A 26,651-nucleotide genomic window follows, 5' to 3' on the forward strand; every position below is an offset into this window, starting at 1 on the left:
GTGCAGTTGTGTAGTTGTGTAGTGTCGTGTGCAGAGGTGTAGTTGTGTAGTGTCGTGTGCAGAGGTGCAGTTGTGTAGTGTCGTGTGCAGAGGTGTAGTTGTGTAGTGTCGTGTGCAGAGGTGCAGTTGTGTAGTTGTGTAGTGTCGTGTGCAGAGGTGTAGTTGTGTAGTGTCGTGTGCAGAGGTGTAGTTGTGTAGTTGTGTAGTGTCGTGTGCAGAGGTGTAGTTGTGTAGTGTCGTGTGCAGAGGTGTAGTTGTGTAGTTGTGTAGTGTCGTGTGTAGTTGTGACAGTTGTGTGTCTCAGCGTTTCCTGGTCTTTTTGGAGCTGGTCTGAGGTTTGGACTCGGGTGGAGTTTTCTTCGCTGGAGCAGCTTTGACCTCAGGAGGTGGAGAGGTGGAGGGCTCCGGCTGCTTTGGATCTGTAACAAAAAACATCAAAACATTTCAGCTCAATGTCTTTATCGCCACGGCACCAGGAAAAGTCCCAGAGTGTGTAAAAGTATTTGTTGTTGTTGTGGAGAAGTTCAGATTGTTTTAAATAGTTGAAGTTGTGTGACGGTGGAGTTTAGGCGGGGAAAGGGATCTGCTTCCTGCTCGTTGTCATGGAGAAAAGTAAGTAGTGCCACCAGGCCAAGTTATAGGTCAGATCTGTGGAGAGGCGAGCTCTTCCACCAGTTACAATTTAAATACGGACTCCATTTTGAGGACTTTTGACACATCAGAAGCTGTAGCAGTGAAGTTTTAAACTGTTACTTCTGTGGCGTCTGTCTCACTTTGACCTCAGTCCAAACCCATAGTCCAGTCTCACCTCGTGTCTCTGGACGCTCCAGGCTCCGCCCCTCCACCTGTCGCTCCAGGTCCTGGATCCTCTGCAGTGCGGCCTGCAGAGCCTCCTCAGCCTTTAGCGCCCTCTGCTGTGCGCTCTGGACCTGCTCCTCTGAAACGCTGAGGGAAAAGACACACGTACTGCTCGCTCACTCACAGAGCTGGCTCACACGGCTCCAGTGGTTTTCAACATTAAGGTCGGGTTGATACGGCAATTTAAACAAAAAAAAGGCTTTGGTTGAGTCCCATTACCAGATTTTAAATTTAAATTCCAACTTAAATACAAATCTTAATTATAATCTAATGACTTGTGTGGATGTTTTCCTCTTCTTCCTCTTCTCTCCTCCTCTTCTCACAAACTGCCACTTGACTGATGTGAAAATATTATTTATATTTACCACAGTAAAAAAACACCAAACGAACGAAATGAAGGAATTATCAGAAAAACATGAAACACTTAATTTTTTTTATACGTTTTCCTACATTAGACAGACGTCATGAATAAGAGACAAAGAGGCAACTGCATCAGAGTGAGTCACACCATTTAAACACCAATAATAATAATAACAATAATAATAATAATAATAATAATAATAATAATAATAATTAAAAAAAATAATAATAATAATACAAAATAAAATAATAATAATAATAAATAGAAGAAGAAGAAAAAAAGAAGTAGTAGAAGAAGACGAATAAGAATAATAAGAAGTAGAAGAAGAGGGGAAATAAATAAGAAGAAGAAGAAGAAGAAAAAGAAGATGTAGTAGAAGAAGAAGAAGAAGTAGAAGAAGAGGAAGAAAAAAATAATAAGAACAAGAATAACAAGAAGGAGAACAAAAAGAAGTCGAAGAGGAAAAAAATAAAAAGAAGAAGAAGAAAAAGATGTAGTAAAAGAAGACGAATAAGAATAAGAAGTAGAAGAAGAGGAAGAAAAAAATAATAAGAACAAGAATAAGAAGAACAAAAAGAAGTCGAAGAAGAAGAAGTAGAAGAAGAGGAAGAAAAATAATAATAACAACAAGAATAAGAATAAAGAATAAGAAGAAAAAGAAGTCGTAGAAGAAGACGAAGAAGACAAATAAGAAGTAGAAGAAGAGGAAAAAAATAGTAAGAAGAAGAAGAAGAATAAGACGAATAAGAAGATGTAGTAGAAGAAGACGAATAAGAAGAATAAGAAGTAGAAGAGGAAAAAAATAATAATAACAACAACAAGAATAAGAATAAAGAAAAAGAAGTCGTAGAAGAAGAGGAAGAAGAAGAAGAAGAAAAAGAATAATAACAATAAGAAGAATAAGAAGAAGGAGAAGGAGAAGAAGAAGAGTACCTACATGAGTTCCTGTTGTAATAATTCCACTGTGTTCAGATCAGTAAAAGCTCGTTGTGCTTCTTCAGTGACCGGAGCCACCACCAGCTCCTCGCTCTGAAACACAAAAACAGTTTTAAAATATGTTTAATATATAATAAACGATTATCTCAAAGTCAAATTATGAGCCAAATCATTTGTCAGACCACAGTCAGCTGAACTCGTCTCTCTCCCAGTTTATTCTGGACGACGCTGCGGTCGCTGGAGATCAGCTCCACCATGGGACTGTTGTGGACGGATGGCTCCCTCTGCTGGACAATAACAAGCACTGCTGTTAAGTCTGACTGTTTTGAGATCTACAAACATTTCCTGTGATCTGCTGGAGTGAAATAGGTTGAGTAGTTCACAGTTTGGGATAAAAGCTGCTTATATAACCCTGAACAGTTTATAGAGAAGTTACCTCAAGTTCTTGTTCAGCTGTTTCTTCTTTAATCTGAAAAATACAAACATATCAAGTGTTCTAGTGCGTACAGGTCTATCATATCAATTAAACGAAAAAAAATATTATAAAAACTACTTTTTTATGCCACTCGTACAATAACAAGGATAATTCACATTGGCATTACCACCAGTGTCTAAATATATTTTTCTTCTCCTGATGCCAAGGTCTAAACGGTAAATAGTAACAGTATTTCACCAACCTCTGTGTGTTCATCTGTTTTTTCATGTTTTTCTTGCACTTCCTGATTGCCCTAATAAAAAAAAAAGCATTACGTTTAAAGGTTAACGGTCTTAAAACATGATAAACACGATAAACTAATTCATTTTAAACAGTCTACACTGGTCCAAAGTTATTCCTCAGGAGAGACCAGAGCGGAGTTTGTCGTCACAGTAATGCTAACAAGAACTAGCATGCTAACAGTGCGCCAAATGACTTCCTGGTTTGTGGACAATAAAACAAGTTTCTAATTCGATTTTTCTCATCAAACTTTAACCCTAAGGCCTGCTTTTAAATATCTGTACTGGGGCAAGGCAAATTTGACTTTATGACATGAAAAAACAGGTACAGTTCCTTTAATAAAATGATATTATCAGTAGAATAATTGAACAGGTGACACTTGTTACCGGTGAATCCACGTCTTCCCTCGTAGCTGCTCCATCGTTCAAGGATGTGAGCGTCTCTAAAGGAGGCATTTTTAAACCAACCAGGAGGATTTTAGAAGTGTCCACCCAGTCTGTGCATTCATTCTATAAACAGATAAATAAACACAAAACATTACATTAAATACATTTATACACAGAATATATAACTGCCATGTGTTTCCCCCGGGATGTGGAAACACTGCGTCACTTTACCTCGAGTTTTCCACACTCCATCACCTCCTTCTCAGCCGCTTCTTGCCGAGTTCGGCTGTTCAGACTCTGCTCCTCGTAAATCAGCTGACAAGTCCTGCCAGAGAAAAATACACAATAGAAAACTTTAAATGTGTTGTGACTTCATGTTGACAAGTTGAAAGTCGTCGTGGTTAATTTAATGGATTTATTCATTGTTTAAACATTTTTTGGGGCAATGGTGTTTTTTTTTTTATAAACTTACTTTTGTACAAAGAAATAGATCTTCTTAAAGTGGCACTAAATAAATGTTTTGCTGCAGAACTGTAAACTATACACAAGATTCTTATTACTATTCTTATTTCTATTCTATTATCTGTAGCTCACATATCAAACAAACAATGGTATATTTACTCTCCACTGGTTTGTCTTGGAGGGGACGTCTTTAGGGCAAACATAAAGATACGGGGGCTAACAAGAGAAAAGGTTAAGAAAGATTTGTTTTTACTTTGCAATTATAGAGACAGTAAAGGAACCGTATGTAAGATTTAAATGTAAACTTTCATAAACGTGACATAACTGTGTCCCCAGATATGATGAAAAATGTTCAAATCAAATACAACTTTCACTGGTAACAACTGTAATGCTGATTTATTCTTTGCAACAGAAACATTGGACCTGATTGGACACTGGCCCATTTTTTTAGGTCCTAATTTCGTATTTTGGTTCAAGACGATCATCCAATCAGAAAGCAGAATGAGCCTCGCATCACTCGCTCATTTGTGTTGCCAGTTTCAAAGCAGAAATCCAGTTGGTTTAGACCTAAAATGCTTCTCTCTGATCTGAACAATCATGAGGCCTGTCCTTAAACTGAGAATGAGAAAAACGTGGATGTGTCTCTATCTCCAGGTTAACCCTCTGATGCATGAATTATGAAAGCCTTGGTCAAGATTTTTTTTTTCTGAAGTGTTTTTCTTCTTCTCAGGACATGAAACAACATTGTGAACTGCCTGTAAATATGAATTAACTTGTGTTCTATTGTAAATATACAAACACATCTTTCTTTTTATGCTTTGAAAAACATTTCAACATTTTTTGGGAAATTTCAACACTGTTTAGACGCAACGTTTAGGCCTGAATAAGAAAACCAATCAGAGGACATTTACTTGCAGTTACACCGACTGACCACTGAATTGATCTCAATGGAGTGTGGCAGCAGAGAGCACTCCAGAGGCTCCACCACATAAACCAATGCATTAAAGAGTAAAGTTGTTTTAGTAGCTGTCCACTGCAGTGACCGCTGTGCACCAGAGGGTTAAGGATCTGGACACACGGGTTCAGTTAGGATTCGAGTACCTTTTTTAAGAACAGTACAAGAGCAGGCTACATGTAGTTTGTTTAAAAGTAAAGCGTATGAGTGCATTGCCTGGTGAAGTATTTGGAAAGCCGCTCCACTCTCTGGGACAGCGGGGCCGCGTCCTCCTCCAGCTGTGGGACAGAGGGCTGGGATGCGTGGGGCAGTTTGAGTCTGCGCTCACGGTGGTTCTTCGCGTGCGGCTCCAAGTCCGGGACCAGGAGGAGGAGCAGGTCCAACATCCAGCGACTCCGGCCCTTATGAACACTAAAGATCTGAGACGGGGACAAATGTACGAGTGTCATTCAATAAATAAGGTGAATTTTTCGGTATAAGGACTTTTAATACACATAGAAGCTTACTTTTTTGTTTGTTTTACTTGTTTTTCACAAGGATTTAATTTCTTTTGCAGATTAAAAAAAAACCTTTGAGATTTTTGGCAATTAACAAAGATGGCCGACCAAGAAGCTCCAGGATTGAACAGCGGTCAGTTATCAAGTTTTTGATTGCTGAAGGTGCAAACCCGTTGAAATTCATAGGAGAATGTCACTGTGTCTGGTGCCACATGTTTCAGCCAAAAAAATGTCTACAAGTGGCTAAATAGTTTAAAGACGGATGGAGCAGTGTTGAGGATGAAGGCAGGGAGGTCTACAGAAGTGACGTCTCCTGAGGTGATCGAACCAAACACAGTCGACATTCTCCTATGAATTTCAACGGGTTTGCACCTTCAGCAACCAAAAACTTGATAACTGACCGCTGTTCAATCCTGGAGCTTCTTGGTCGGCCATCTTTGTTAATCTCCAAAATCTGCAAAAGAAATGAAATCCATGTGAAAAACAAGTAAAACAAACAACAAAAAAAAAAAAAAAAGTAAGCTTCTATGTGTATTAAAAGTCCTTATACCGAATAATTCACCTTATTTATTGAATGACCCTTGTACAAGACGTGTTCATGTGACGTTATGAGAGCCTGGATACCTGATTTTCAAACTGTGAAAGGAGGAAGTACGTATTAGGGTTGAAAATCAGATGCTAAAACTTGTATCAAAACTACTGATTTGAGCAGGTATCGATACTAAAAGTGTCTCATATCTGTGTAATTCATTTCTGTCCAGTGAATAAGGCCACACGGAAATATAAAGATCGAAAGTGCGACGACTTAATGTTAAAAATCACATTCTATCGTCTAAAGAAAGTGTTTTTAATATCATCATGGTATCGGAATCAGTATTGAGTATTGGGTCTATTTTTTCATATCAAAATCCAGTTTAAAATTTTAGCATTGCGACAACATTAGCATCAATCAATCAATCCAACGTTTGTATAGCACTTTACAACAGCAAAAACTGAACCAAAGTGCTTTTTAGGTGCATTAAAATGTAAAATGCTGAAATAAAACAGTTTGATTCTCACCTCTCGACTGATGGTTTGGTTCTCGGCATCGATGAAGCTGCAGAGAGTTTCTACAAACACTTTGACTCTGTGAGCGGCCTCCTTCGTCTCTGCGCTGTAAATAAACAAATACTCGAATGTTAAAACTGTAAATAGTCACATTTTTATACGGCGCTTTTCCACTTTCGAGTCACTCAAAGCTTTTTACATCAACAAACCACCGTGAGCGCTGGAATTGCACCGCCAACCTGCGAGTCAATGGATCTGACCACTCAACCGATGATATTTATGTGATTCAAACCGCCAACCTTCAGATCAGTGGATAAACTCGTGTCCAGGAGCTGTTCAGACCTAGAGAGTCGCTTTAATCTGAGGGGAACTGGCATCTTCCAAAAATCTATGGCAAGAACTACAAAAAAAAAACTATGTGCATCTCAGTTACAGAGGTTAATTTATGGAATCGTTTGGATAATGAATTAAAAAGCTGCACTTCGATTAAAGTATTAAAAAAAAATGTACAAATTAAAAATTCTAGAAAAATATGGAGCAATAGTAAAACTGTTACTATGACAACTGAACTGAACATTAATGAACATAGTGTAAACTTTGTCTATTACACAATATAAATTATGTAATAAGAAACAAAATAGTAAAGATAATAATGATATGTTGATGATTAAAAATAACACCTAATAATTATGATTATTATATATATATAAATATAAACCCAAAGGTAACCGTATGAATATAAAAACAAATGTATTTCTTCTGTGTTGTAGAATTATTTGAAATAGTTGTGTTTTCTCTTGTTGTGTATATTGTTATTTATATGTGGAATTAGGCATAAATAAGCTTAGATTAAGCCGATGCCTTTCAGTTACAATTGGACGGATTCTGTGTGTGTGACTGTGACATTGTTTTGTTTGTTTTTATGTGTGTGTCTGAATAAACTAACTAACTAAACTCGACCAACTGAGCCACTGTCGCCTCTTTTGTTCACTTTGACTTAAGGATTATGTTCCTTTTTATACACTATTTTACACCATTTTGCAAGAAAAAAGAAAATATATTGTGATATATATAAAAAAATATATAATTTCATATTAAAAATCACACATATAAAATAAGAAAATCAAAATTTAGATCATTTTAACTTTTTTTTTTTTGCATTTACAACCTTGAGATGCAGTAGGAAAAAAGCTAACCACTCTGCCACCACACACCAAAAACAATCCTAAATTAGCAAAACACTTCATTCGTAGCATCCTATCTACAGTACAGTGCTATAATTTCAAATGGAGGGCATGGGGCGATATAAATTAATGAGCGATTCACTGATTTGTAATGTTTTTGTTACATGTGGACTGGCCCAGTGTGTGAACAAAGTCAAACTATCTGTATTTTATCCATCTGCAAAAACAAATTCTACCTGTAAATTTTAAAATATGTGCTGTTTAAAATGTTTAGAAGTCACCTGAACCATGTCGGGTGTCAGAGCGATGAATAATAACCCCCCTGTACCTCCTGAATGGTCAGAAGTCCTCAAAATGGCGCCTACAAACATGAAGCTGAGTTAATTAAAGCGCTGAAATAAAACCTGGTACTTACTACAAAGCAGGTTCGTTGGTCTGTTGGTCTATTTTCTCTCCTAAAATGAGTTGTAAGATTTTGTCCGCCAGACTCTTCCAAAGCGTGAGTGATTTCTCCGTCTTCTTCAGGTCCAGGGCCGGAGCTCCGTGAGGCTGCTCCTTCAGCTCTGACAGTTTAATAAACCCGGGCTCTATGGAGGCACACAGAGACTGCAGCTGGCTGTGCACTCCTGAAACAAAACAGCACAACTTAAATATACGCAGAGTCGCTTATTTGAACTGACCGAGCTAATAATGAGGGTTTTTTTTAAATTTTATTTTAACCCTCTGATGCATGAATTATAAATGCCTTGGTCAAGATTTTTTCCTGAAGTGTTTTTCTTCTTCTCAGGACATGAAACAACATTGTGAACTGCCTGTAAAAATGAATTAACTTGTGTTCTATTGTATATATACAAACACATGTTTCTTTTTATGCTTTTCAACAATTTTTGGGACATTTTTTAACACTGTATAGGCGCAATGTTTAGGCCTGAATAAGAAAACCAGAGGAAATTTACTTGTAGTTACACCGACTCACCACTGAATTGACCTCAATGGAGTGTGGCAGCAGAGAGCACCGTAGACGCTGATATGCAGTTCAACCACATAAACCAATGCAGTAAAGAGAAAGTTATGTTTTAGTTGTTGTTTTTGTTTTTAATTGTCTGCATGGCCTGGCCCCTCTGTATCTGTCCGAGCTGCTGGTGCCTCACACGCCCTCCCGCTCTCTCAGGTCTGCAGGTCGGGTTCTCCTCGTGGTCCCTAAGCCAAAAAAGAAACTTGGGGGCGATTGGGCTTTTTCAGTGGCTGCTCCAAGACTCTGGACTCTGCACTTCCACTGAATGTTAGACTGGACGACTCACTTCCTGTTTTTAAATCTCTTCTTAAAACTCATTTTTTAGCTTGGCTTTTAACTCAGTGTAAAGAGTTGACATTTATCATGTTCTGTTTTTAATGTTATTGTCTCATGTTTTTTTGTGTTTTAACCTGTGTACAGCACTTTGGTCGACTGTGTTGTTTTATAAATAATGCTGGATTGGATTGGATTGGAATAATGCTGTGGTGTAGTGGGTTAAACACTGGCCAATGAACTAAAAGGTAACCGTTTCAAACCCATCGCTGTCGTGTTTCAGTGCTTCTCCATTGGCAGCTCTTTGCTCAAACCCACATACTCCTCCTTGGTTTGTAAAAGTAACAGACGGATTTAACCACGAACAGTGAAGTGTAAACTCTCAGAAGCAGAAGTTAGTCGTAGTTTCATCTTAAAGACAATACAAAGCTAGTTCTAAGATAATCTGATCTAATAAGGTTTACAAAATCATGGCATATCGCTGTGTAAAAAAAAAAAAAAAAAAAGGTCACACACTCTAATATTTGGTTGTTCCGCCTTTAGCTTTGATTATGGCATTGTTTTGCTTTCACTTCTTCAATGTCACAAGATTTATTTCCATCCAGTGTCGCATTAATTTTCCACCCAGATCTCACATTGATGCTGGTCGAGTCTGACGCTGCACAAAGCTTCTCCAGCTCATCCCAAAGATTCTCGATGGGGTTAAGGTCTGGACTCTGTGGTGGACGATCCATGTGTGAAAATGATGTCTCCTGCTCCTGGAACCAACTCTGTCACAATTTGAGCCCGATGAATCCTGGCATTGTCATCTTGGAATATGCCTGTGCCATCAGGGAAGAAAAAATCCACTGATGGAATAACCTGGTCATTCGGTTTATTCAGGTGTCAGCTGACCTCATGCTTTGAGACTGTTGCTGAACATAGACCGGACCAACTGCAGGAGGAGAGGACCTACTGGTTTAGTTAAATCCAGGTGGAGAGACTTTTCGTACGTTCCATAGCAAGGAGTGAATATGTTTCAGTACTCATCCAGAAGGCTTTTCTTTAGTCCTGTCAGGGTTCTGAAAGTCACTGCCCTACACTGAACCATATTTACTCTTAAAAAGTTTAGTCCCGTTGACAGCTTTTTTTTATTGAAAGCAAATTTAATCCTATCGACCAATCTTAAGGGTAAAGTAAATCTTTTTCTGAGCATTGTACCGTTCTCCCCGGTGATGTGGTCGCTGAGTTTGGTGTCGAGCTCGGACAGGAGGCTCTGGAGTTCGCTGAGGCTGTGGTAGTGCTGAGGCCGAGCTCCGTGTGGACCCGGGTGTCTCTGGAGGAGCTGAAGGGACAGACCCAGCCACTGATCCCGAACAGTCATCATCTTCTCCAGGCTCTCTCTGAGACCAAGCACCTCCTCCCCCTGGAAGAGCTCAGCCTGAGGGACCAGAGCCTGTGAGGAGAGGCACACAAATACTGTGTAAGAGAATGTGCATCGTAAGTACCAGTAAAAAGTGCATATTGATACTTTGCAGCAACATTCCCTGGGAGTGTGATGCTAACTGTAGACACGGAAGTCTGTCCCTCACAATCTGACAGGAACGAACTGATTTAGCAGATGAGATGAGCTAATTTTTACTGTTAAACAAGTCTGTCAGATAAGATTACAGCCACACGCTAGCTAGCATTAGCCAAGAGTTTTTTTCCGTGAGTCGTCATCACCTTTTTGTTGAAAATTAAACTCCTAAAAAGAAGCATAAACGCTCGTGTTGATCACAGCCTCCTGAAAATCTGCTCTTTAAATCCATTTGTATTTTTTCTTGAGTTTTCAGACGATCATAAAACACTTCGTCTGTGTTTGCTAATGCGTGTATTGTGTCTCCATGGTAACTGGTGAACGTTCCACCATAGAAATACATGCAGATCCTCAGCTCCAGCGCGATTTCACTGCAAAGTATCAATACTGGCAATATAAAAACAGTTAATGTTCTGTTATCTCTTTTATTCAGAGTCTTACCTCACACCACTTTTTAAAATCTGCAATAATTTCTTCCATTGTAGCTCTTGGACATTTTTGACCGTGATTCCTACAAAAAATAAAACAAAAGTGACTGCTACGCCCTTTGTAAATGATAATATATATAAAAAAATTCATGTTGATTTAAGTACGATTGAGTCTCAAGGTCAAAAAGATGCACTATGTAAGTTTTCTGGTGTCTCCATGGAGATGTCAATGTTGCTTTGCCTGGAATGTCCCACAATAGAGCATCAAATTTATTTATCTCCATGGAAACAAGCAGATCACACTGTCAAAGGATTTTGGCAAAAAAATAAATGCAATTATAGAGAGACATTCCTGGCTAATACTAATTAACTAATACAGGTAAATAACAAGCAGGTGGTGGACGCTTCAACAGAAAAGTTACATACTGCACCTTTAAAGAGGGGGTATTATGCACAATCACATTTTCTGGAGCTTTCTACCATGTAATAACGCAGTTCCCTCATCAAAAACACGTCTGAAGAGGTTTTTAGAGTCGTCCATGCGTGTTTGAGTAATCTAGAGATCTCTCCTGGGCCCTATTCAAACTCTCCTTACAGTTAGTTGTACGATTCTGTACAAGGCTCCGCCCACAAGCCTACATCACACATGCTCCCACACAACCATTCTCCATAAATATACAAAAACATGATACAAAACTATACCTACGACTTCACAAACCTGATGTGATGTGCAGTAGTTTCATTAGTGCGATGCAGCTGATTGTGTTGTGATGGTGCTCTGAAGGGGGAGGGGCTTAGTACAGAGAGGAAAAGGAGGAGAGACTCGGAGCATCAAAAACGAAAGTGAAATCTTACTAATTTGTCTTCGGTGAATATAGAATTTGGTGAAAAATGAAAGTAAAGTAAAATACAACTCTTTAATACCCCATAAAAGCCAAATACTGCTTTTTAACTATGAAAAATAAAAAATATAATCTTTAAAAAAAACAGAGTGAATGATCCTTACTCCTGCTGTGACGAGCAGAAGTGCAGCCACCTGGAGATGTCGTCTTGAACGGAGCGGATGACGTCGCACTGAGCCTGGTCCCTCCTCCTCAGCTCAGACATGAACCTCTGCAGCTCCTCCCTCCAGAGCCCAGAGATGTCCGAGAGAGACTTCAGGTCCTCCGAGTCCTAAAACACAACCAGAGAGAGTTCAGGTCCTCCGAGTCCTAAAACACACACAACCAGAGAGAGTTCAGGTCCTCCGAGTCCTAAAACACACACAACCAGAGAGAGTTCAGGTCCTCTGAGTCCTAAAACACAACCAGAGAGACTTCAGGTCCTCTGAGTCCTAAAACACACAACCAGAGAGACTTCAGGTCCTCTGAGTCCTAAAACACACAACCAGAGAGACTTCAGGTCCTCTGAGTCCTAAAACACACAACCAGAGAGAGTTCAGGTCCTCTGAGTCCTAAAACACACAACCAGAGAGACTTCAGGTCCTCCGAGTCCTAAAACACAACAAGAGAGACTTCAGGTCCTCCGAGTCCTAAAACACAACCAGAGAGAGTTCAGGTCCTCTGAGTCCTAAAACACAACCAGAGAGACTTCAGGTCCTCCGAGTCCTAAAACACAACCAGAGAGAGTTCAGGTCCTCTGAGTCCTAAAACACAACCAGAGAGACTTCAGGTCCTCCGAGTCCTAAAACACACAACCAGAGAGACTTCAGGTCCTCTGAGTCCTAAAACACACAACCAGAGAGAGTTCAGGTCCTCTGAGTCCTAAAACACACAACCAGAGAGACTTCAGGTCCTCCGAGTCCTAAAACACAACAAGAGAGACTTCAGGTCCTCCGAGTCCTAAAACACAACCAGAGAGAGTTCAGGTCCTCTGAGTCCTAAAACACAACCAGAGAGACTTCAGGTCCTCCGAGTCCTAAAACACAACCAGAGAGAGTTCAGGTCCTCTGAGTCCTAAAACACAACCAGAGAGACTTCAGGTCCTCCGAGTCCTAAAACACACAACCAGAGAGACTTCAGGTCCTCTGAGTCCTAAAACACAATCACTGTCTATCAAACTGATCACTTGTATGAGTAGGGTGGCTGAGATGTTAGAACTTTCACCACAAGCAAAAAGGTTCCAGGTTTGGTTCCCAGGACGCAGGGGTCTTTCTGTGAGAAGTTTGCATGTTCTCTCCGTGTCTGGGGGAAGTTTCCTCTAGACACTCCGGTTTCTAGCATCAACCCAAAACACGCACAACAGGTTAAATCCTCCAGCTAAGATTGTCCAGACCATTGAAGGACGGGTCAAATGGAGAGGACAAATTTGCCTATGAAGATAATAAAGTGTGCCTTACTTTACGCAGAGAAGAGGAATAAACTGAGAAATCCATCAGAAATATGCAAAAAATGTGTCTAACATCACTACATCCTTGTTTGAAATATTAAACAGTTAGCCTTGTTTATTTTTAACCCGCTCTTTTTGCAGTACAAACTCAATATTATAACTTTTCTCATCACTATAATGCCACACTGCGGTGATAACGTCCCATCTCGTTACCTTGGCGTTTATATAGACACTGCAGTTCTCCGCTGTTTGGTGCCACGTCTCTTCGCTGTTGTGCAACTGACTGACCAGCTGCAAGTCCTTCACTCTGATCACCTAAAATAAAACAAAAACAATAAAATGCTAAATCGGAATCGGAATCTGGCATAAAAATATGTCGATCTGGAAGTAATTGATGTGGTTATTTAGCAGATTACATGAATAATTGTGAAGTAACTTGGTCTGGACAGTCTATAGAGTTTGTTTTTTTTATTTATAACACAGTAAACATGAATATTTAGCATTTTAATAAATCTTTTTCCAGACTAAGGTTTAGTTTGTTTCCTCCCTGACAGTTTAGACCGCTCACTAGCGCTCTTCCTCATAGTGGCCACGTGATGTTACTGCGATGTGTCCGGTCCGCTGATTTAAACAGGTTTTGGTGCCGTCTTTCACTTTACTCTCACACATCTGGGATACTGTCCTGCAGAAGTTGGACTGCAGATGGCACTGTCGTCCCGCCTCCCGCCAAAAAAACAGCTGAACGGACATCATGTGACCACTCTGAGGCGCTAGTGAGCAGGCCAAACTGTCAGGGAGGAGACAAACTAAACCTTGGTCTGGAAAAAGAAGAATCTATTTAAAAATAATAATAAATGAAGACCAGATGAACCTTATTTGGATATGAATATTTTGTGTTTTTGTAAATAATTTCATCAGGTCTAATTACTCAGCATTAAGTCAGCATTACTTTAGCTTCACTGGGGTCAAATTTGGTGAGAATGAAATGCTAAATAATCCCCATCCCAATATACATGCTAATTAACGGTCTAAATGTTCCGCTGTGGAAATCTTGAATGATCAAAGGGAGCAGCGTTTGACCCAGAGTGCGTTTGACCCTGACCTTGAGGGCCAGGCAGTAGGTCAAGTGGCTCCACAGGTCCCTCTCCTCGGTCATCTGCATCAGCTGAGAGTTCAGACGGCTGCGCTGGAGTTCGTACAGCTCGTGGTAACTCTGAACCACTCTGAAACAACACGACACGTCTATGAGCAGAGCAGAGACGAACGTTTACATTTACATAGTGTTGTCACGGTGATAAAATGTCAAACTTGATTACCTCAGTGTCTCCTCTCTCACTCTCCTGCTCCTGTTGCCTCTCTGCCAATCACATCTCAAGCTAATCACATAAAGACGCTCTCTCTCCCCTCGTTCATTCTGGATTTCAGCTTTAGGCTGTAATCCTCTAGCCCTCAGTCTTCACCACATCAGCAGAGCCGTGAGTCTCCTCAGCCTAGCCATCTCCTCCTCTTATTCTCTATAACAAAGCCTCTGTCCATCTCTTACCAGCCAAGTACACTCTATACTGTTCTGTCAGGACTGGCTGTGAGTGACTGTGGCTGAGCTTTAGCTCTAGTATAATCCTGGTTTAATCCTGGTTTAGACCTGGTTTAGACCTGGTTTAGACCTGGTTTAGACCTGGTTTAGTCCTGGTTTAGACCTGGTTTAGTCCTGGTTTAGACCTGGTTTAGTCCCGGTTTAGTCCTGGTTTAGTCCCGGTTTAGTCCCGGTTTAGTCCTGGTTTAGTCCTGGTTTAGTCCCGGTTTAGTCCCGGTTTAGTCCTGGTTTAGTCCCGGTTTAGTCCCGGTTTAGTCCCAGTTCTGATATGATGCGTGAGGTTAAACTGTGAGGACTGACTCTGAGTTGTTGTGACTTTGGTTGAGAGCTTCCGTCAGCTCGTGTTGGGCTCGCTCGGCCTGCTGGGAAACAAAGGCATCATGGGCCTTGATCCTCGCCAGCTCTCTGCAAAGAAATACACAAAAGAAATGTGTTAGAAAAGCAAAAAAAAAAAGAACGATTAGGGCTGAACAGTTTTGGACAAACACCTAATTCTGATTGTGATTAGGTTTGAGATTCAGTTCACAGTGTTTTTCCTTTTTAAACCCAGGAGCATTAATGTGTGACAGAAAATTTACATATAAATCACTAAACTAATCCCAGAATCTTTTGCATTTCTGAACATATTTGCAGAGGTCTAAACTACAGGGTTAGCAGCTTTTACACATAATCTGAAATAAAAAGTATCAAAACCATAATTTGAACGGTCACGATTAGCAAAACGCAAAGACTATTTATGTGCTTTGAAAACAACTAAATATCGTGTGTTATTATCTTAAAAACTGCGATCTTTTGCAGTTTAGACCTTTACAAACATGTTCTGAAATACAAGGGATTTTTGTATTCACATTCAGTCTCCTCTCAAATGTTAATGCTTCTTAAAATGAGAACTTTGAACACAATCCAACTATTAAAACAAAGCGCAAATCTAATCATAAACGCAATCCATTTGTCCAAAGAACTGCAATAATGTGCACGGTAGTACGCTAGCTAGCTCACGGTGTCCAAAAGCTCACGTTTATTAAAAATGGAAAATATAACATAAGCAACCGAGTGAAATTCAAATTGACTAAAATGAAGACTACACAGTTATTTTTATATGTAGAATACTTCAGTTTGTGGCGTTATTTGGATATTTATACCTCAAAATTAGCATTAGCGTTAGCACTGAGGCACAAACATGTCTTTTTATAAACACAGAAGTTTCTCTGGTGTGTGAGAATGTCCGTTACTGGTGTAAACGTCAACGAGTCTGAAACATAAAGTCAGAGGGTTTAATGAGTTCCACACAGGTAAAGTGAACAATGAAACAACGGACTCTCGGGAAAGGATAGAAGAGAGTCCTGAGATGTGCACGTGACAGCTTTTATAGGGTCTCTGTGTGTGTGTGTGTGGGGGTGTGGGGAGGGGTGTGTGGGTGTGTGTGTGTGTGTTACCTTGATTTACTCTAGCCGTAGTAAATCAAGGTAACAGTTTGATGTAGTGCTGCACTGCTGAGCGTAGATACCTCACAGGTGAAGTATTTATTTTATTTGTGTAGCGTTTAACATGTTGTCAGTGACATCCACCTGCAGCTCCATGTCCACCGTCTGACCCAACCCCCCCTGACCTCTGACCTCTGACCCCTAACCCACCTGCAGCTCCCTGTCCACTGTCTGACTTTTAAATATTTATTCATTTTCTCGTGACTTGGCAAAGACCTCACAGAAATAAAACTGGACAGGAAGTAGTGACGCTAACAGTGAAGTTGGTGGTGTTTCTGTGCACAGAGCCAGTTTGATATTTTGACACAACTGTTCAGTCCTAAATAGCAGTGTTACAATTAGCTATTATGCTATTATGGACATTTTAATTTGATTGTAAATGTATTAACCCTCTGATGCATGAATTTTTTTTCTGAAGTGTTTTTCTTCTTCTCAGGACATGAAACAACATTGTGAACTGCCTGTAAATATGAATTAACTTGTTTTCTATTGTAAATATACAAACACATCTTTCTTTTTATGCTTTGAAAAACATTTCAACATTTTTGGGGAAATTTCAACACTGTTTAGATGCAACGTTTAGGCCTGAATAAGAAAAAACAATCAGAGGACATTTACTTGCAGTTACACCAACTGACCACTGAATTGATCTCAATGGAGTGTGGCAGCAGAGAGCACTCCAGAGGCTCCACCACATAAACCAATGCATTAAAGAGAAAGTTGTTTTAGTCGCTGTCCACTGCAGTGACCGCTGTGCACCAGAGGGTTAATATTGCAGCCCTATAAACCTCCGTCTACGTCTGTGTCTGTGTTGAATCTAACCCTCCAGCCCGACCTGCTGAGCTGCTGGATGGAGGTCTTGATGCGGTGAATCTCCACAGTGAGTTGTCGGTCCAACGCCCTCTGAGCCACGGCCTCAGTGTGCAGAGCCTTCAGGTACTGAGGGATCCGCTCCAGGAGGGACTGGTACCTCTGCCTGGGACAAAACACAGAGTCCAGTTAGACGTCAGGGTGAGACTTTAAAACACACACGCTAAATAAGCCCTCAGAAAGGGAATAGACAATGTTTTATATGTTTTAAAGATGCACTATGTCACTTTTTTGGTGGCCACCTGCTTGTTTCCATAGAGATGTTAGTCATTTGCCTGGAATGTTTCACAGTATGGCATTATAAATCTTTATTTACAATGGCTTAATGGCATGTTATTAAAGTTTGTATTGTTTTTGTTTTGTTTTTGCTACAAGTAACTGAAATCCAAAGATAGAAAAGTTTAATGCCACACTGGAACATTTCCTCGAAGACCAGCAGGTGACAAGCTCCTCACATGAAAAGTTACATACTGCACCTTTAAAATGAAGACTCAGAAGTGCAGATTTTTAAAAGGTCCATATGTTTTAACACTTTTGTTTGGACATAGTTGAAATATTAGGCACAAAACTCAGAGAAATGTTTGTAAAAATCAAAGTAAACTACAGAATTAAAAGGTTTTATACAGAAGAAGAGGAAATGTTTAATCTTGTTCTCTGCACGGGACATTATCAGACCTAAACTATTTTAACTATACCATTCGTAAACTGCAACTGTCCAGGTAGGGATTTTGATACTGTTTCATTGATAGCTAAACCCTGATGCTAACAGTACATGACTTTGTGTGTAGTTAGCTGATCGCACGTAGCGTCTCACCTGAGTTTGGCGAGGAGCTGCCCTCTCTCGGCACAGGCCACACTGACCTGTCTGATCAGCTCATGGAAAACCACATTGTAGATGTTCTGCTCCGTGCGCACCAGCTCCAGCAGGCCCTCGATCTGCAAGAACCATATTCACTTCCATCAGTGGTGGAAAGAGACTCAAAGGTTTTCGTCAAGTAAAACTGACAACTGCCAACATGTTAAACACTACACAAATAAAATAAATACTTCACCAGAGACACTTCTGTGTTTATGAAGAGACATGTTTGTGTTTCAATGCTAACTCAATGCTAATTTTGAGGTATAAATATTAAAACAACACCACAAACTGAAGTATTCTACATATAAAAATAATTGTGTAGTTTTTATTTTAATGAATATGATTTTTTTACAGCTTGTTTGTTTTATGTTTTGCTATTTTAATAAAAGTAACCGTTGAACCTGGGTGAGTTCGTTGAGTTCTTCGCTTCGCTGCTCCACTCCTGCCTTCTCCAACATGTCGTCCATCACCCGCATGAGCTGCAGTACCTCCTGTCTGCCACTAGGCTTCCTGCAGAGACGCAGTAGAATTGGTGTAAGAGAAGAAGATTTGAAATTTTAGCCCATATTTGTTGGTTGGTTGGATCCTAAAAGTCTGAAAACTCACATTGAAGGGAAGACCCGTAGCTTCTGCTCATCGTCTTGCAGCTGCACGGTGAAGGCACTTGAAAACAGATCAAATGTGAATAAAAACTGCTTCATTTTCAGATAAAGTAAAAAGTATAAGTAGTAGTAATTCAAACAGTAAAAACTCACTCCTCGTACAGCTCCAGGCTCCGCAGTCCTTTGTTTTTCACGATGTGGTACTCGTCTGGGATCAGGCTTTCAGACAAGGTCATGTTCTGTTTAAAGAAATGAGATAATCTTTGATAAAATACACTGCCTTACACTCATATTTTCACCCATCAACCCTCACGTGTTTCCAGTTTATGTGGAATACGTGTAAGGCTTTTGAAAGACGACTGAAATATATAAACAACAATAATCCCATGCATTTCAGAGCATATTTGTAGAGCTCTAATTTAGCCAGTTTTAACATTTTTATTTTCAGTATTTTCAAAATATTTTAAAAGTTTTTTTGTGCAGACATAATTATATGAGTCATTGATAACTTTTTCTAAAATTTGCATATACCTGTAACTTCTGTCTTTTTTCTTTTCCTAAACCAGTGTTACGAACCAAAAAGTACCAGTACAGTAGAAGAATAAGTTTAAACTGGAGAACTGGGGTTAATCGGGTCTTAGGGTTAAAGTCTCTCCAAAACTACACTTAATAAAAAATAAACTATATTTGAAACAATGCTTTTCAGTAATAATAAATATGTCTCTGTACCTGTGTGTCCGCTGCTTTTTCCGAAAGTGGGGGCAGAGTGATGGCTTTCCTCTGAGCTGCATCGCACAGGAACGATATGTCCCTGAACACATCACACGGAGCACATGGTTAAACAGTAAATGTCTAAACTTTACAGCTGTGTGGCTCTGCTTCCTCTGACCTGCCCGCTCCGCCCAGAGACGTGGGCTGCTCCAAAAAGTACTGGTATTTCTTCCGTCCGAGAGGGTGGTGCCAAACAGCGTCTGGGCGTCTGAAGGTGCAGCCCTGAGAAACAAACCAGGACAAATGTTTTGGGTGATTTTGGGTCAAGTAACCTTTATAACTGCTCTCCATCTAACCACCTTTCTGGTAAAATGAAACAAGTCTTTTAAATTGACCACCCTGATAAAGTTATAGACTCGGCGGGCAGAGTAACGACCATAAGGCGTTGTTCAGAACACAGCTCAACTTCAGCATAAGAAGTTATTTAATGGAATATTTAATGTTATTTAATTGATACTTTGCAGTGACGTCACGCTGGGGGTTTTCTTCATGTATGTCTGAAAACTCAAGAAAAAATACAAAATGGATTTAAACAGCGCATTTTCAAGAGCCTGCGTTCATGGTCCTGTTTAAGAGTTTGATTTTGAACAAAAAGGTGAGAGCGACTAACTGAAAAACTGTCGGCTAACGCTAGCTAGCTTGTGACTGTAATGTGATTTAAGTGGGACTTGTTTAACAGTGAAAAAAATCAGCACATCTCTTGTAGTTCCAGCTAAGTCAATTTGTTAATGGTCAAATTGTGTTGAAATAAAGCTCAGATTAAAGTCTAACAAAGCCTCAGACAGAGCAGTGCTTACAGTTAGTATCACAAACCCGGGGAATGTTGATGACATCAGCTGAAAAGTATGAAAATGTAAAAAATAAGACCTGAAAAGTCGTTAGAATAATTACATTTGATTATATAAGGAACAGACAGAGCATTTCCAGAGCATTTCAAAACAGTTTCACTTTAACGCAGAAGCCAAAATTGCATCAAATTTCAGTCTGAATGGATTTGATTACATGATTTTTGTTTTTATCACCTTACAGATACCTTTAAAATATTAGGTTGTTGTTCATCTTAAAAAGGCCTAATTCTTCTGTGCATGTGAACATCTAATAAGTGGACCCAGTACAGTCACACATTACATCAGCTCATACCTGCGCCACAGCTCTGAGGTTCTACTGTTACAGCCTGAAAAGTGACACCTTCATTCAAACACATGAGGTGTAGAACAGCTCCTCTGGTTTTTCAATGTGACCCCAGCAACACGTAAAGACACATCCACATAAAGACACACACATGAAGACTAGCATTCGTTTAGTTTTTGCAATAAGGTTGTGTCATCTCTTGCTACGCCAATCTCTTGCCAATCTACTTTGCGGCTGATGTCATTAATATTCCCTGGGTGTGTGACGCTAACTATAGGCATTTCCCTGGTACCTTGCAGTGGCGCTGGTGGGCACTGGGCATGAGCCTCTTCTCACTGCAGACGGTGGAGGTGAGACTGACCAGCAGCTCCTCTGGGATCACTTCATTATGAACCGGCTGAAGCTGCGTCTTTGAGCTCTCCACCAAGGTACGACACGGCACCTCTGCAACTGGAAACGAGAAATACAAAGAACAAATCTGAGAAAATAATGTTATGTCTTTAACTTGTAAGCTCCGAGTCTTTGCTCCGAGTCTTTGCTCCAAACTTACAAACTTATGAGATGTGTAAAATGTCAGTATTTCAAAGTCTGACCTCCTTTATAGGCATTTATGTGAACTTTCACTCATCCAAGCACCTGTCTTTTGCACTCTGCTTAATTTGGATTTGGCATCGAACCCTAAACTATTAAATGTTAACTTTATTTTTGGTTAAATTATGTATTTTTTTGGCTACAACTTTATTCTCCAATAACTTTTTCTGGCTTTGATTTTATTGTCCTGAAATTACGACTTTAATGTCAAAATGTTATGACTTTATTCTCATAGTGCCTGCATAATAATTCTTTTTAAGTGACCCTTATTCTCCGTCATATGAAAGTTCCACACTCTGGCTTTAAACAAAACTACTAATTTATTTGAGCCAAATGGTTAATTTTTAGTTTACAAGTTATTATTATTACCCAAGTAAAAGTGAATATGGAGATACATCAGTGTACACAACTGTCACGTTTAACCATCACAACTACTGTATATGTTTTGTTTCTGTGCCAACTTTGTTGTTACTTTTATTTTGAATATTTATTTTAACAAAAAAAAAAAATCCTATTCCTTGTAAATATGTCTGTGATAATTTGACACTTTTATCCATTATATTCTATTTTCATTCACTCATTATCTGCACTTAGCACTGCCATAAAAACACAATCTATAATTTATCATCTGCTACATCATTATATTAAATTTATTTTTATATAGTATCTCATCTAGTTCTATTATCTCTTAGAAATACAAAGTTAGCAATTCATAAAGTTCAGAGTTAATGAAAAGATGAGCCATGTAAACAGTAGCAGTTAGCATTAGCATTAGCGTTAGCGTTAGCATTAGCATTAGCTTGAGGCTGGTGTACGTGCTCTCCCCGGGGCCCACCGTCACCTGCTCCCTCCCGCGGACGCTCTGCCCTCGCTGAACTCGGGGCGGAGTTTGCTCTCACGGACGCGGACATCCTGAAGTTACAGCGTAGACTTTTACACGGATGTTTGGGTGACGCGAGGCCGCGGGGATTACGAGCTCATGTCGCCCAGAAAGTCATAAAACTTCTGTTAAAAGTAAAATACAAGTGTAAAGTCATTTGCTGCGCCTCTCTGTGTCTCACCGGAAGCGTCGCCATGGAAACGGCCTGACGCTCACGTGCGAGGCTTCATGTTAGCACGTGGGGAAAAGGTAGTTTGTGTTTAGAAAATTAAGGGTATATTGTTCAAATAAATTATTGTTAATTATTCTGTTTGTATATGCAGTCTTTTGTGATCATTTTTATTTTATTCAAGTGTTGATATTACATTTTGATTACATTTTTCCCCTTTTAATCCGCCAAACTCCCACCTGTTTTCCTCCAGATCCCCTTTTGATGGGCAAAAGAAAGAAAGAAAGAAAGAAAGAAAGAGGAAAAAAAGAAGAAAATAAAAATAAAATACATATAGTGTGTGTGTGTGTGTATATATATATATATATATATATATATATATATATATATATATATATATATATATATATATATATATATATATATAGGTCATATACAGGTCCTGACTCAAAGAAGCATCAGGACAACATCATCTGCAGCAGAGATGATCCTGTGGTTCATAAACCAGACCCCCTCCGACCCCTGACTTCACCTACAAATATTGTCCATAAAAACATTGAACAGAACCGGTGACAAAGGGCAGCCCTGGTGGAGTCCAACTTCCACCGGGAACAGGTCTGACTCACTGCAGACAATGTGAACCTATTTCAAACTGTTTACATTTATTGGACTAAAAGAGACTTAACCAGAAAGTCATGTTGTTGTTTTTTTTGTTTTTTTACATAGTTCTGGTTCTACACAGTTCTGTTTATCATCCAGTGATTTATGTGGCTGTGGCTTTACTCGGCTAAACACTTCTGGATCCTCATGGGCCCCTCAGGTCTTCGTGCCGCTCCAGTTTGGCATATGGGTCACTGTTTGGTCCAAACTGTTAAGATTGTGTGGGTCTTATTGTGGTAATAGACATAAGAACAAACATTAGGCCAATGGGACAGAGTCAAATCTACAGACTCAACAGGACACAGTTTGGAAATGTGAAGCTGAAGCTGCACTTTATTGTCCCGGTTCAGATTCTAGATAATCTCAACATTTATGGATCATTTGCTGGTTCAAAATCTCCTAAAATTGTGCCTTTAACAGCACAAGTGTACGACACATGAATACACTCAAACACAGCGTTCAAAAATGCTCTGAGATAAATCATATTAAAGAACAGAATAAATGCACTGACAGTTGGTCCTCTGTGCCTTTGTACCATTGTTTATAACCTACTACAAGGTCATATGTCGTAAACACATAGATCAGACTGTGCTCCAGACAGAACCGACTCAAATGCAGGTGTAGTAAACGTTCTTGTTCATCTTAGTGTATTTAAGATGTGGATTTATATCTCCAGGGTAAGTCCACTTGTGTTTATTTCATATCAGTGCACAGTAGTGTGTTTAAGGCTCTTAAAGTGACAGTGTGACAGCGTTTGGACGACATTTAAACATCATTATAATGTTTTATTCAATATATTTCAGTAGAGTCAGAGTGAAACAAGACTGAGTGTAAAGACACTGAAATCACCAAAAACACACTGTGTTTAGTGCAGTTTATGGGAGGGCATCTGACACAGAGACAGGAGGACGGGAGGGCATCTGACACAGAGACAGGAGGACGGGAGGGCATCTGACACAGAGACAGGAGGACGGGAGGGCATCTGACACACAGAGTTGTCATATAAGTGTTTATTTACATCACTGTAGAGATTCAGATGAACTTTTTCTTATTGTCCTTAAAATTTCTCAGGTTCCAAAGTTTAAGGAACTTGGTACTTTTCAGTTCACTTCAAAATATACAGTAAAAAGTAAATACAGTAAAAAGTACACACAGTAAAAAGTATATACAGTAAAATGTACATAAAGTACAGATACCTCAAAATGATACTTAAAGAGGAGGTTTTGTGTAAAATCATCATGTTTTCACGTTGTTCCTGAAGAGGTTGTACATGTCATCCATGTTTGAGTAATCTAGAGATCTCTCCCACAGTGAGCAGTACGAGCCTGTACGAGGCTCCGTCCACAAGTCTACATCACCTGTGTACGAGGCTCCGCCCACAAGTCTACATCGCCCGTGCTCCACACACTGGTGGAAGAAGTACTCAGTTTTGTTACTGAAGTAAAAGTATTAAAGTACTTGTTTAAAAATGTACTTAAAGAGTAAAAAGTAAAAGTATTTCTTGCAGGTTTTGTCTTATGAAGTTACTTTGTTCTTCCACTTTAACACAAAATATACAAATAAAACATGAGAAAAAAATATTGATTTATTGTTTTGTTGGACAAAATCACGACATTTGGAGATTTATTAGATCAAAATCTGCAAGAAATACTTTTGAAATAACTTTTTACTCTTTAAGTACATTTATAAACAGGTACTTTAATACTTTTACTTAAGTAACTAAACTGAGTACTTCTTCCTCCACTGGTTAACAGTTAATACTCCATAGAAGTGTAATACTCCTCTTTAAGTGCAGTACTTTTACTTTAGTACTTTGTCACTGCTCAAAGTCTCCACTGCAGTGAGGGCCAGAGGAGCAGAGTTTGATCCTCCGTAATTTAAACTGGGACTGAAAAATGGAAACAGTTTCTCCCTGAAGCAGCAGTTTGTGAAGGAGAAGAGGAGATCTGCAGAATGTGCATCATAAAAGGAGACCAGACCCTTTCCATAGTCCACAAACACCCCCACCTTCTGAGGAGCTCTCTGAGGAGACAGAGGGACAGGAGGCGAAGAACAAGCGTAGTACTCATTTTTTTTTATTAAGACGATGCACCACTGTCCATGTTCAGGTGCTAGATTGATCTGTCCCTTCCTGTTGATGGACTCTTGGGCCACTCCTAAATCCCACTCTGTTTTCCCTTTGACCTGAACCTCAAAGTAAAACCTGCCTGAAGAGAAACTCTGTTTTCCTAAAACATTAACACATTCATCAAACCTCAGAGGAGAGTCTGGGAGCTTCTTCTTCACATCAGTGTGATGAACCTGTTTAAGATCTTCAGACAGAGCGAGAGTAGGATGAGCCGTGTCTGGATCCAGAGTCACCTCCACCGCACACTGCTGCACTCTCCTCAGCTCGGCTTTGTTAAACTCTGAGGCCAGTTCTTTAAAGTGTTTGTTAAACTCCTGAGAGAGACTGTTCTCCAGCTCAGACAGAGCTCGGGTCACACTGCCCTCACACGTCTCCGGCTCAAAGCTCACGCTGCTCCACTCCTTAAGCCCAGCAGGGGGCGTGAGTGCAGGGCAGCGCTGTAGAAAGTGGAGGGGGTCATGAGAGCGTGAGAGACGTTCGGCCTCAGCGCCGCTCTGCTCCAGATCACAGATCTCCTGCTCCAGCCGCCGCACCAGATCCTGGGCTCGTCTGTGGCTCCGGCTCTGCTTCTCCTGGAGCTCCTCTAAGAAGAGGTCCATACGCCTCTGAACAGACTGCATGAGAGCAGTGAAGGCCTGCAGCCCCACAGCCCTCTCTCTGAGGGCCTCTGTCTCACTCAGCTCCAGGAGGCTCTGGATCTCCTGGATCTTCTGCCTCCTCTGCTCCACCATGTGCTGGCTCTGAGTCTGCAGCAGAGAGGACCTCCTGCGCTCACACGCCTCCTCCAGAGACAAAAACTCATGGTTCTTGTGCTCTAGAAGAGAGCACATCACACAAATGCTCTTCTCATCAGTGGCACAGAAGAGCTCCAGGGGGCGCTGGTGTGTGGGACACATCCTGTCTTCCAGGTTCTCCACAGGCTCCACCAGCTGGTGTCTTTTCAGCCCAGAGACTGTGAGATGAGGCTGGAGGTGGCTCTCACAGAAGGAGGACAGACACACCAGGCAGGACTTGAGGGCCTTCAGCTTGGGCTCAGAGCACACGTCACACTGGACCTCTTTAAAGTTGGGCATCTCCTCCATAGAGCTGCTCTTGTTCTTCTCCAGGTTACACCCTGAGACCACCTCCTTCAGGAGCGTGTTGACCTTGAGCTGTGGTCTGCTGTGGAACACCTCTTTACACAGAGGACATGTGCAGGGCCCATCAGTGTCCCAGACCTGAGAGATGCAGCGTCGGCAGAAGTTGTGTCCACATGGAGTGGACACTGGCTCAGAGAACACCTCCAGACAGATGGAGCATAGGAACGTCTCCTCAGAGCTCCTTTCACTGGTGGAGGACATGTCTGAAACAAACCAACAATAGTTACTATCAAACTAAAGTCTTTTCAAAGTGAAAACTCTTATTGTGACAGGAAAGAGGTGAAGAGCTTTTATTTTGTCAGGCTTCAGGAGGATGTGGTGAGACTGGACTAGAAGAATATGTTAGTGCTGTGACCATAGACTGTTTGGTGGTGACTAATGTCCAACACGGTTACCATGACGACAATAAAAACAATATTTCTTTTAGACAATAGAATGTCATTTCAGCTCAAAAACACGGCAGTGTCCTGAATATTACACTGTTGTGACTATTCGAACTAGAACTCTGGAGAAAAGGTCACTTTTTATCCTGTCCGTGTGTCTCAAGTAAAAAAGTATTTGTGAAAAGTACTACTGAAGTAAGAGTAACTGAAAGAGTAACTGTCGGGCGTAACATCTGATTCAGAATTTGAAGAACAAAACATTAAATAATGAACAAAATGTGGTATTTTCAAAGAACAGACACAAAAAATGATCCAAACTCCATCAGATCTGAGCTGCAGGAAACACATGTTCAAATCATTTCAGATTGTTCCATAAAACTCAAGTCA

General features: G+C 40.2%; 2 protein-coding genes across 2 annotated transcripts; both read right to left on the minus strand.

The window, feature by feature from the left end:
* Positions 1–277: 277 nt before the first annotated feature.
* On the minus strand, positions 278–21,816 carry LOC117369926 (axonemal dynein light chain domain-containing protein 1-like). The gene is made up of 26 exons (XM_055221564.1): positions 21,747–21,816; positions 20,607–20,764; positions 19,302–19,405; positions 19,142–19,223; positions 18,566–18,651; positions 18,417–18,473; positions 18,212–18,320; positions 17,766–17,887; positions 16,917–17,057; positions 14,898–15,002; positions 14,106–14,226; positions 13,217–13,318; positions 11,682–11,848; positions 10,689–10,758; positions 9,890–10,124; positions 7,817–8,027; positions 6,230–6,323; positions 4,890–5,092; positions 3,488–3,581; positions 3,257–3,379; positions 2,833–2,883; positions 2,592–2,624; positions 2,338–2,442; positions 2,157–2,248; positions 809–945; positions 278–419 (listed from the first exon to the last, which is right to left on the minus strand). The coding sequence occupies exons 1-26, from the start codon at positions 21,814–21,816 to the stop codon at positions 301–303; spliced, it is 2,991 nt and encodes a 996-aa protein (XP_055077539.1). The 3' UTR covers positions 278–300.
* A 2,531-nt stretch (positions 21,817–24,347) lies between these two features.
* LOC117393998 (E3 ubiquitin-protein ligase TRIM21-like) lies at positions 24,348–26,182 on the minus strand. The gene has a single exon (XM_033991999.2). The coding sequence runs from the start codon at positions 26,080–26,082 to the stop codon at positions 24,415–24,417; it is 1,668 nt and encodes a 555-aa protein (XP_033847890.1). The 5' UTR covers positions 26,083–26,182; the 3' UTR covers positions 24,348–24,414.
* Between the last annotated feature and the right edge of the window lie 469 nt (positions 26,183–26,651).

The sequence above is a fragment of the Periophthalmus magnuspinnatus genome, chromosome 4 (genome assembly GCF_009829125.3).
Source record: "Periophthalmus magnuspinnatus isolate fPerMag1 chromosome 4, fPerMag1.2.pri, whole genome shotgun sequence".
NCBI lineage: Eukaryota > Metazoa > Chordata > Actinopteri > Gobiiformes > Gobiidae > Periophthalmus > Periophthalmus magnuspinnatus.

Excerpts from the sequence above, each read along its gene's own strand:
- LOC117369926 (XM_055221564.1), bottom strand. The coding sequence starts at position 21,816 with ATGTCCGCGTCCGTGAGAGCAAACTCCGCCCCGAGTTCAGCGAGGGCA. Across the intron at positions 10,125-10,688 it reads ATTTTAAAAAGTGGTGTGAG|GCTCTGGTCCCTCAGGCTGA; the intron begins GTAAGACTCTGA and ends CTCTCCTCACAG. Across the intron at positions 2,443-2,591 it reads CAGCTGAACAAGAACTTGAG|CAGAGGGAGCCATCCGTCCA; the intron begins GTAACTTCTCTA and ends GTTATTGTCCAG.
- LOC117393998 (XM_033991999.2), bottom strand. The coding sequence starts at position 26,082 with ATGTCCTCCACCAGTGAAAGGAGCTCTGAGGAGACGTTCCTATGCTCC.